This window comes from Rana temporaria, chromosome 4, assembly GCF_905171775.1.
Source record: "Rana temporaria chromosome 4, aRanTem1.1, whole genome shotgun sequence".
Lineage (NCBI taxonomy): Eukaryota > Metazoa > Chordata > Amphibia > Anura > Ranidae > Rana > Rana temporaria.
This window is the reverse complement of record NC_053492.1, coordinates 283,595,900-283,608,251: the sequence shown is the minus strand read 5'-3', so window position 1 is coordinate 283,608,251 and position 12,352 is coordinate 283,595,900. Positions and strand designations below refer to the sequence as shown.

General features: G+C 44.6%; 1 protein-coding gene across 6 annotated transcripts in view; it reads right to left on the bottom strand.

Annotated features, from left to right (window-relative positions):
• Positions 1 to 12,352, bottom strand: part of NCOA7 (nuclear receptor coactivator 7) — a 224,283-nt gene that overhangs the window by 116,414 nt on the left and 95,517 nt on the right. For all 6 annotated transcript variants that reach the window (XM_040350372.1, XM_040350368.1, XM_040350375.1 and 3 more), the window contains one exon: positions 8,521 to 8,705. In XM_040350372.1, coding sequence (XP_040206306.1) covers positions 8,521 to 8,705 — 185 coding nt within the window. The remainder of the gene's footprint in view (positions 1 to 8,520; positions 8,706 to 12,352) is intronic.

Genomic DNA, 12,352 nt, shown 5'->3' with positions numbered 1-12,352 from the left:
ATCATTAATTGATTCACAAAGAGTGTGGACACATGTTACATAATACTTTTATGCATACATAACTTTATAAACTTTTTCCTCAAACTAACCATTGCAGTATATGAGTATTGGACTCATAAGCCATTTGATAAGCTTTTTTTAGCGCTGTTAATGTTTTATTAATATTTCTTAATAACACATCGTTTTTTATGTCAATATTGGCTAATAAATGAATGACTCGGAAGCGTGCCCACAAGGTAACCCCCCAGGAGAGCGCTTCTCCTAGGGGGGGTTATCTAATGTGGAGAGGAGCCGCGAAAGCCGCAGAGGGACCCCAGAAGTGCGGATAGGGGCCACACTGTGCAAAACGAGCAGCACAGTGGAGGTAAGTATGACATGTTTGGTTTTTTTGTTTTGTTTTTAAACAAAGCTTTACAACCACTTTAATAGATTTAGCCATTACTGTATTAAATAGCGCAGTTTGTAGATTAGCCACCAGAGGGAGTAATTACTCAATCTGAATTCCCTCTGCCCCATCATTTTTTAAAGTGACACTAAACTAAACAAATTCCTTTTTTGTTGCTGTGATCTGATTTCCTGTGAGACGGTGGCTATGTTTGTTCTCCATGACTGCAGGAACGCTTTCTCCTTCTCACTCCGGAGAGGGATTAGGTACTATGGGATGTGTGCATAGAGCAGTGTACATGGCCACAACTAACATGCACTGCTTGTTCCAAACATGGGAGTGAAGGAGAAAAGAAGAGAATAAATATATTACACGTTATACAGGGATTATTTGTGACAGCTGTGTAATTGCTTGGGACAACCACACAACACTAAAAAAAATTATAAAAAAAGAACACACCCTTAAGGCTCGGTTCATACTGGGGTGACTTGTCAGGTGACCAAGTCCCCTGACAAGTAGCGCCCCATTCAGTGCAATGGAAGCATTCTAATCGGAGCAAATCAAGTCCCTCCGACTTAGGAAAAGGTTCCTGTACTACTTGGGGGCGAATTCAGAGTGAATTGCATTGACTTCTATTAAAGAAGTTATTTTCAAGATGCGATGAAGATGTGCTGTGCGGCGTGGCTTCAAAGTCAGATGACTTTGAAGCCACACTAGTGTGAGCCAAGCCTACAAGGTACTTTTAAATTGGTACTAGTTGCTTTTAATCAGGCTGTCTGTGGGCACCTTGATGCATCAGCAAATAGCCCTGCCCATTTGATGTTGTACACAATTAGCTGGATTCAGGTAGATTGCCGCAACTTTAAGGCGGCGTAGCGTATTGTATTTACGCTACGCCACCTTAAGTCAGAGAGGCAAGTACTGTATTCACAAAGTACTTGCCTCCTAACTTACGGTGGCGTAGCGTAAATGGGGCCAGCGTAAGCGCGCCTAATTCAAATTAGGCTGAGGGGGCGTGTTTTATGTTAATGGGGCTGACCTGATGTGATTGATGTTTTTTACGAACGGCGCATGCGCCGTCCGTGTACATATCCCAGTGTGCATTGCTCCAAAGTACGCCGCGAGGACGTATTGGTTTCGACGTGAACGTAAATTACGTCCAGCCCCATTCACGGACGACTTACGCAAACGGCGTAAAATTTTCAAATTTCGACGCGGGAACGACGGCCATACTTAACATTGACTAGGCCAGCTATTTGATGGAATAACTTTACGCCGGAAAATGCCTTACGTAAACGCTGTATCTTTACTGCGACGGGCGCACGTACGTTTGTGAATCAGCGTATATAGGCATTTACATATTCTACACCGAACTCAACGGAAGCGCCACCTAGCGGCCAAAGGAAAAATTGCACCCTAAGATACGACGGCCTGCGCCGTCGTATCTTAGCTAGGTTTAAGTGTATCTCAGTTTGAGAATACACTTAAACTTAGGATGGCGCAGATTCCGAGTTAGGTCGGCGTATCTACTGATACGCCGGCCTAACTCTCTCTGAATCTAGCTAAATGTATAAAGGTAGAGTTGATTTATTTTGGCTGGTGTAAATTCTGGCCCCCGAAAAAAAAAACCTTTTATGACCAGGGGTTATTGAAAAATTCATGCCCAGGTGAAAATAAGGAGTATCAGTATGCATCAGTTAACTTGGCTATAGCTCTACAGTGCATCCGGAAAGTATTCACAGCGATTTACTTTTTCCACATTTTGTTATGTTACGGCCTTATTCCAAAGTGGATTCAATTAATTATTTTCCTTAGAATTCTACTAACAATACTCCATAATGACAATGTGAAAGAAGTTTGTTTGAAATCTTTGCAAATTTATTAAAAATAAATAAAAAATCCCATGTACATAAGTATTCAAAGCCTTTACTCAATACTTTGTAACCTAAAGTCTTTTTGAGTATGATGCTACAAGCTTAGTACATCTATTTTTGGGCAGTTTCTCCCATTCTTCTTTGCAGGACCTCTCAAGCTACATCAGGTTGGATAGCGAGCGTCAGTGCACAACCATTTTCAGATCTCTCCAGAGGTGTTCAATCAGGTTCATGTCTGGGCTCTGGCTGGGCCACTCAGGGACATTCACAGAGTTGTCCTATAGCCACTTCTTTGTTATCTTGGCTGTGTGCTTAGGGTCATTGCCCTGTTGAAAGATGAACCAGTCTGAGGTCCAGAGCTCTCTGGAGTAGGTTTTCATTAAGGATGTCTCTGTGCATTGCTGCATTCATCTTTCCCTCGATCCTGACTAGTCTCCCAGTTCCTGTCGCTGAAAAACATCACCACAGCATAATGCTGCCACCACCATGCTTCACTGTAGGGATAGTATTGACCAGGTAATGAGCGGTGCCTGGTTTCCTCCAGACATGACACTTGCCATTTAGGCCAAACAATTCATCAGACCAGAGAATTTTTTTTCTCATGGTCTGAGAGTCCTTCAGGTGCCCTTTGGCAAACTCTAGGCTGGCTGTCATGTGCCTTTTACCGAGGACTGGCTTCCGTCTGGCTATTCTACCATACAGGCCTCATTGGTGTAGTGCTGCAGAGATGGTTGTTCTTCTGTAAGTTTCTCCTCTCTCCACAGAGAAACGATGGAGCTGTCAGAGTGACCATTGGGTTCTTGGTCACCTTCCTGAATAAGGCCCTTCTACCCAATCACTCAGTTTGGCCGGGCGGCCCTCTCCAGAAAGGTTCAACATTTCTTCTATTTATGGATGATGGAGGCCACTGTGCTCACTGGGACCTTCAATGCTTCAGAATTTTTTCTACACCCTTCCCCTGATCTGTGTCTCAATACAATCCTGTCTCAGAGGTCTACAGACAAATCCTTGGACTTCATGGCTTGGTTTGTGTTCTGACGTGCACTATTAGCTGTGAGACCTTATATAGACAGGTGTGTGCCTTTCCAAATCGTGTCCAGCCAACTGAATTTACCACAAGTGGACTCCAATCAAGTTGTAGAATCATCTCAGGCTGGGTTCACACTATACTACACGACAGTAGTACGACTTTCATACTACTTTGCTCTGCGATATCAGTCCTACATTGGTCCGACATTGGTCCGACATCCATCCAACTTTCATGAACAGGATACTACTTTGATCCGACTTTGTGACAGCCTGACTTGTCCTTTGACCAATCAAAACACTCCCAGTGTGAGATAAATTCCTTTTACTGCTGCTGTAATCATCATGTCTGATGTCAAAAGTCAGATGGTAAGGACAAGGATCCTACTTTGGTCAGACGTCAATGATATTCAATGGGCTGAAGTAGGATTGAAGTGTCAGACCAAAGTAGTACAGGGAGCATTTTCAAAGTCGGACCGACTTGTGTCGGACCAGTTAAGACGGCTCCCATAGGGAAACATTGATTTTCAAACGTCATGTGACATGAGCTCCCAATGTCGGAGCGTTTTTTGGACAAGTGTGAACCCGGCCTCAAGGATGATCAATGGTAACAGGATGCACCTAAGCTCAATTTTGAGTGTCATGGCGAAGGCTGTGAATATTTATGTACATGTGATTTTTATTTTTAATACATTAGCAGAAATTTCAAATAAACTTCTTTCACATTGTCATTATGTGGTATTGTTTGTAGAGTTTTGTGGAAAATAATGAATTTCATCCTTTTTGGAATAAGGCTGTAACATAGCAAAATGTGGAAAAAGTGAAGCTGTGAATACTTTTCAGACTGTATTTGTCTGCCTAAATATTTTGTACATTGATTTACAACACTAATTTAATAAATAGTCTGCTCTGTTTTGTTTTTATTTTTATTATTATTATTGGCTAATAAATCACTGTATTTCATGCAGTCTGCCAGCTGTATGTGCCAATGCGCCTCTCTCTGTGCGAGACAGTGAACGCTGAGCCAGAAAGTCTGCCTATGAACAAACCCAAGTGATAAACATGATTGTCTATGATAATGATCGCTTGATCAGGAGCCAATCAGCGTGAATCGCAGTTGTCAGTCACAGCAAGGCCTATGCAGCAGTTGAGTGTGAATTAGGGCTCATGCACATGGACAATTTGAGGTGCAAATATGCTCTATTTTAAAAATCCCAGTGCGTGGAGAACCATTGTTAGTGTGTACAGCCAGTCACAGAAGTGAATGGCTGCACATAGTTGTACCCAGAAAAACACCAATACTTTTGTGCACTTGTGTTTCTACACGCATGCATGTACAATATATTTCCCAAATTATTATTATTATATGTCTGTTCTGCATCTAAGGCCTCGTACACACGACCAAACATGTCCGCTGAAACTGGTCCGGCGGACCAGTTTCCGCGAACATGTTCGGTCACCTGTACGGCCGACCGGACAATTTTTCGGCGGATCTGACAGGTTTCCAGCGGACAAATGTTTCTTAGCATGCTAAGAAACATGTCCGCTGGAAGCCTGTCCGTCGCACATGTTCGGTCGTCTGTACGACTCACCGGACATGTCCGCTCGGCCGAAAGCCCTCGCATGTGATTCGACGCATGCGTGGAAGCATTGACCTTCCAGGGTCGTGCACGTCGCCGCGGCGACGGCGCGGCCATGTCACCGCGTTCGCTGTCCGCGGGGAAATTTGGTCTGATGGTGTGTACAGCCATCAGACCAAAATCCGCCAGCGGACCGTCCCGTCGTGTGTACGAGGCCTTAGTTTCATGACCAGCTTTAGAATCACCTCTTAATGCTGCTGCCATTATTCTTCTATAGGTTGACATTTGATTGGCTACTACTGGCAACTTTTTTATACATAAGACTCAAAACTTTTATACAGAAAAACCTCTAAATGCGAGCAACACAGTTTAGAAAAAAAAAAAAAACCTGATTTGATTTGCGAGAGTTGTCTAGCAAGACGATCGAGAATCAAGCATCTGGGGTGTACAGTACCGCATGTGGCCAGAGGTGTGGGGGCGCCGGTGATGCTTGTAGACACTCCATTCCCGAGTGTCTTCGAGTGGTTTCCAAGCGTCTCTGAGTGTTTCCGAGTGTCTCCGGCACCCACCTCTGGCAACATGCGGTACTGCATACACTAGCAGTGACACTGGAACAAAATTATCTGAGTTTCCATTCATTCCTTTGGGGAAACTCGCTTTGATATACAAGTGCTTTGGATTACAAGCATGCTTCTGGAAAAGATTATTCTCCTAATCCAAGGTACTACTGTAATTTATTTATAGATTTCCTAAGCTCCGTCTCAGCAGAGTCCGCCAGCTCAGTGGGGGATCTATCCATGGATCTCCGCTGAGCCGGTGGATGACAAGTCCCTCTCTGCTCACTGAGCGGGGAGGGGCGTGTCCAGCGCCGCTGTCTCCTATGGAGAGATCTGATGAAAATGGACAGCATGTCCGTTTTCATCAGATCTCACCCGATCCAATCTGCCATTAACGGATGGCGACGTATCATCTGTCTGATTTAAGTGGATCAGATCATGTTGGATGTCAGCGCACATGTCTCCGCTGACATCCGACGCTCCATAGAGATGTATTGAGTGGCCGTTCCGGTCCGCCGACAAATATGACAGGCGGACCTGAACGATCCGACCGATCTGATTTCAGTTTACTGTAGTCAGATTAATGGCTGCTGTAGGTTTCTTCATAGACCTGCTACTGTATAAAATAAAACAACAAATAAATACAGTAGATCACCATACTGGAAAAATGATGAAAGCTGGACATAAGAAACAAAAAGCAAAAAAGGGAAATGCAAGCAGATTTTAAATTTAGACATGCTCTGGTGATAACTGAAAACTAAACACATAAATGCGTACAGCAGGAAGCACAGCCTACCTACCTTGACCCAGACATAGTTGTAGTGCCCCCACCCACCCCAGTCCCTTTATTAGTAATCTTAGGATCTCAGAACCCCTGCTTGGGTTGCTTGAGAGGAATTTCCAGAAATCCAGTGCAGGCTCTGTGCTCTGCCCCTCCAGCCCTCAATGGATCATTAGGGACCTTTTACACGGACGGTACGAATGGTGCTTTTAGCTGCGGATTTTCTAGTTTTCTACCGCAGCTAAAAGCACACAATGCTTTCCTATGGCCCCATTCACACACAACGTTTAGCTGCGATTTCGTTGCATGCGGTTTGGTGTGAATAGAAAAAATAGAATTTAATGCGTCCAGGTGCGATTTAACGCAGCTATATGCACTTAACCGCAGGTAATCGCAGTCTTTTGTGTCAACTGCGGATAGCAGCGTGAGAAAAAAAAAAAAGAACAGGAAGCACATCATAATCAAAAAAATAAAAACGGTTGCTATGGAAATGACTACCGCAGCTAAACGCGGCCGCATTTAACCGCACGTAATCGCAATGTACAAATGCAGCTAATCACAGTGCCCAGAGCCTTGAATTTCACTAAAAACGTACATGCTTTTAATTGCGGCAAAACTGCTGTCCGTCTGAAAGGGGCCTTAGACTGTGGAGGGGTGGGAGCAACTGGCTCATGCTCTCAGCTGATCTCTGAGAGGCTGAGCCATCTGCTGGTGAGAAAGCTGAATGGATTCCGACATTACTGTATGGATCCCTGCAAAGAATAGACCGACTCTCTGTGACATCAGCTGACAGCAGGCTTTAGCCCGCTGTCGGTTAAATCTGGGTCACAGGAGAGCAGAACTAAGTGCACTCCTGCGATACCCAGGAGAAGTGTGGCCAAAAGAGCATTGGCCCTATGTCTCCTTAAAGGCTGAGTAGGTCACAGATTAATGTAAATTCATTAGCTTTGTTATTTTATGAGAGTTGCAGTGTTTGCTGGATATCATTAAACTGGCCAAACACATTACTATCTGGCTGTTGAATTATCTACAGCATAGGCGTGTGCACAGGGTGTGCCAGGTGTGCCCAGGCACACCCTAATCACCCCATGCACATTAGTATTATCGCTCTGTGTAGCAGCAGAAACATGGGAAAGATCTCTTTCTTACCGGCTCTGTCATAAGAGAAGTGTTTATGCTCTTCTTTTTCACTGTATCGGTAGGGAAATCAACATGTAAATTACCAAAGAAAATAGTTGCTGGAGGTAACTGACTGCCGTGACAGGTCAATATCTCACACCAAGAAATCTGAAGAAGTAAACATTGGAATGGCCAACTCTAGCTGTCCATTTCAGGACCGTGTAGAAGCAATGGGCCAGATTCACAGCCAGCGGGCGCAACTTAACTTTTCCGATTTAAGTTACACCGCCGCAAATTTTCTGCCCAAGTGCCCGATCCACAAAGCACTTACCTGGAAATTTGCAGCGGTGTAACTTAAATCCGTCCGGCGCAAGGCGGGCCCAATCGAATGGGGCGAGTCCCATTTAAATTAGGCGCGCTCCCGCGCCGGACGTACTGCGCCTACTACTCCGACGTGCATTGCGCTAACTGACGTCGCACCGACGTCATTTGCTTAGACGTTAACGTAAATGGCGTCCAGCACCATTCACGGACGTCTTACGCAAACGACGTTGATGTTTAAATTTCGACGCGGGAACAACGGCCATACTTACCATGGCTTAAGAGAACTAGGACTCAGCCCTAGTTTTATGCGCCGTAACTCGACGGAAACGACGTAGATTTAGATCGGCGGGCCGTTCGGGACGTTCGGGGATCGCCGTAAGTCTTCATTTGCATATTCTACGCCGGCCGCAATGGCCTCGCCACCTAGCGGCCGGCCTAGAATTGCATCCTTAAGATCCGACGGTGTAATTCAATTACACCTGTCGGATCTTAGGGCTAGCTATGCGTAACTGATTCTATGAATCAGTCGCACAGTTAGAAACAGAGATACGCCGTCGTATCTCGTTTGTGAATCTGGCCCAATGATCCTATCAGTAGCTATGTGCAAGGCAGCCTCTTTTATTTCTTATGCCACGTACACACGACCGTTTTTCACGACGTGAAAAACTACGAGAAAAAATAGAGCAGGTTCTACATTTTTAACAGGCATTTTTCTCGTCGAGAAAAATGCTCTGGAGCTTACACACGACCGTTTTTCACGACCAATTAAAAAAATGGCATTTTCTCGTCATAAAACACGGTTGTGTGTACGCGGCATTATAGTTATCAATCAATTTACCCAACTACAAAAATGTAGAGGACAAGGATTACTCACCTGCACTGTGTCTTTTAATTTCGTTGCGTCGGAGCTGCTTTCCTTGACCTCTTTTCTTTTTCTTTTCTTCATCAGAAGCTTTTTCAGGTGTTTGCCCCAGAATGACTTTTAAAGGATCGTCCTTATTAGAAGCAGCAGCAGAAGTGAGCTCTGCATTCTGTTTTCCTGTTTTCTTCCTCTTCAGTCTACAAAAGGTCAGAAAGGAAGCTAATTATTCTATAAGGTTTATAGGAGAACCTTAGTATCTGAACTGCTGAGGAAGCAAATGCCTCAAAAAGGAACCTTGCCAACATACAAGACAACAATTAAATAATGAATATACAGCTTGTCTCCATAGGAGATTTAAGATTAATTGTGTAACAATTAAAAATGCATGTTTACATTGATCATTAAATTGCATTGTGTTTTATTAGTTTTGCTTGTTAGATTTACACAGACAACCATTAAGCCCAGGTTCACACTGGGCTGCGGGAATGAAGCCGTGCTGAACTTGCTGAACTTGCACAATTTCACTCCCGCTTGTCAGTCCCGTTTTCTGCTGCGATTACAGAGACATTTGTGGAGTTTTTGAAATCTGTGCAGCGCCGCAGATGCGGCGTTGCACCGATTAGGATGGTGCCATTGCCGGGAAATGCTGCACCTGTGTGAACCAGGGTTTAAGCCTATTTCCAGGGAGAACAAAAATCTCCCCTGTGCAGTGAGGTAGCCCTCATACTACAAGGGTTAAATGCTTGTATAGGTCTAGGGCAAGGGTGTCCAAACTTTTTTCAAAGAGGGCCAGATTTGAGCAAAACTATTCATCGTGTCCCTAGACCAGGCATGTCCAAAGTCCGGCCCGCGGGCCAAATGCGGCCTGTGTTCCAGTTAAGTACGGCCCCCCTGGTGATTTGGATATATATCTTTTGTGGCCCCCAGGGCCACAAAATATATATACCGTATTTATTGGCGCTGTCTCGGAGGGGACAGAGAGGGGGGCGCCACGCCGCCACCCCCCCCCTCGGTTCCGGCGCTCATGGCTCCTCCCCATATTGAGTGCCTCCTCGGAGAGCCGCATTCCAAGGGTACACCCCTGTGGGCGCACTCCCGAGTCCTGCTGCTGCCTCCATTGGCACAGACAGCAAGACTCGGCCTTGCCCCCGACTCCCGTGTCACTGGATTCAATTGACAGCAGAGGGAGCCAATGGCTGCGCTGCTATCAATCTATCCAATGAGGTCCCAAGACACCAGCTGGAGCTGCTGTGCTCGTTACCGTCGATGGAACGATTGGGTTCAGGTAAGTCAAAGGGGGAGTCTGGGGGGCTGCTGCACTACGGAAGGTTTTTCACCTTAATGCATAGAATGCAATAAGGGGGAAAACCACGATGGTTTACAACCTCTTTAAAGTATAACTAAAGGCAAAACTTTTTTTAGTTTTGGATGGAGTGGAGAGGGATTGGGACACCTGTCAGAATGTATTGCTGTCTGTGCCCCTGTTAAAGTGGAGTTCCACCCATAAATATAACATTACATCAATAGTTTTAAAAAAATGTCATTAGTCCTTTACGAATTTTTTTTTTTTTTTTTAAGATGCCTTCAAAGTGTTGTTGCTAGGCAGAATAGTTAATCTTCCCACTTCCTGCACCTAGGTGCTTAATGCTTCCTAACCTACACCGCACAGACTCCTGGGAATGTAGTGGGTGTAACTTTCCAGGAGTCTGTGCACTCCCCAGTCTCAAAGAATCATGTGACTTGGACAGCACAGGTGCTGAAACCTGATCTGACACTGCTTGTGCAGCACTGAGCATGTGCGAGATTTGCAAGGCTGAAATCCAGGAAGTCATACAGTCTGGCTTCATGATGCCCACACTTAAGATGGCCCCAGTCAATTTCTATTTTATAAAGTCTCTAAATGCTGTAACAACCTAACAAAACGGACCTTAGTTTACAGGCCAACTTTACTAGAATACATTAAGCTTGTGTATTACAGGGGTATTTATATTTAAAAAGTGAAATTGTGGCCGGAACTCCGCTTTAAGGAGATTCACCCTCTCTATTTGTCTAGTTTATCATTGAACGTGAAAGGGCCATAGAGGGAAAATATTCTAATAGGGACACTAGTTGTGGTGACCTGGGGGTCCCCAAGTGATTCCATTAATTTGCAGGGATTTCCTCTCACTTCCTGCTTGGCTTTGGGACAGGAAGTGAAGGGAAATCTCCGAAATGGAACACAGATGGCAAAAATAAATCTGACAGGGGTTATAACCCTCCCTTACTCTGTCCAAAATGAAAATGAAAAGTTTTGCCTACTTTAATTTCTCTGATTTTAATACGTATCTGTGTCCCTACTGGAGAAACTTATTTAAATTCATATCACTGTGGCACCAGTTACCGGGACAGAAAGTGAATGGAAATCTCCCTTGTGTGGAAATGAACAACAATAAAAACCTGACAGATGTTTTAACCGTTCTAAATTATTTCCAAAGATGCAGTGCCGATTTAATTAGACATTGTTTTAAAATTGGTAACTAGAGAGAAGAACACTGTTTTTTGGTCAATAAAAAGAAAACGTGTAAATTATTGACACACATAGGCCTACACAGGTTGAACTGGATGGACTATTGTTTTTGTTCAACCATACCTACTATGAAACTATAAAAGAGTCCAAGACACATGATAACTGTCAACCGATTTGGCAAATATTAGCTAGATAGGGTGATGATCCTCATCCAGATCTGCAAAGACATCCCTACAGATTGCGGAAACCTTCTCACCCAATAGCTCTAGTTTTCCCATGATCGAATATTGTGAGGGGCGGGACGTACGCCTGTCTTCCTCTTCCAAAGCCATAAATAGGCCCGCTCAGGTGATCCTATTTTTTGTTGGTAGGAAAGGTGTCAGATCATGCTGTTGCCCTTAAGGAACACAACGCCTTTTGTTCTTGTTCCCAGAAAAAAGAGTACTTTTATAGGTGACTCACTTTTATGATATTGTGCCCTGTCTGCTGGCTGGCATTGAATACAATGCGGGTATTGAACAGAATGTCTAGCTAATATAATCAAATATCACATCCCATAATATTTATAAATCACATGCAAGCATCTGTCAGCAATTAATAATTCACTTTGTAATCTATCTTCCTTTTCAGTCATACATTAAAGCAGCTTGCTACAAATAAATCCACATCCGGCCTGGTAATCATTTTGATAAGATCAGTTATTTTTCATACAATTTGTGTATCAACCACACAGTAGGTCTTCACAACACTTTATTTCATTATTTTTTCATTTAATATATTTATGTGAAAAGTCTAATTTGTATTGACAAAGGCACATATGTTCAGACATCAGGAAAACAAACCCCCCCCTTGCGGTAGACGGATGGGAAGGCAGCGATCAGCCCTTCACGAGAGACATACTTGAAGGCCGCTATGGCTGCCCGTGGGAGATGAACGATCAGAGGCCTCCTTACCTTAGGAGGCAGATGCCAAGGATCCATCCGGGGTAGGGCTGCTACTCCTCGCTCCAGGGCCATTGCTTCTCCCCCTGGCCGAACAGGAAGTGGGTCCTGAGACCGGATAGGCCGGGAATCCCAATCAGGTCTCAGGGCCCACTTCCTGATTGGCCGGGAGGAGAATCAGGAAGACAATAGCGAATATTAATTTGCTATTGTCACACAAATGGGTGGGCTCAGGGCGCAGTGCTCTCCATCAATAGCAGTGCGTCCATAGAGGGCGCAGGAGCGCCCCCACTCTCTCCTGCATCCGTCAATCTCCAATAGATTCATTGCATCTATTGTCGCCACTGCCGCCTCCTATTCAGGTTTCTGGCCCCTTATCGGGCACCGGGCATCTGAA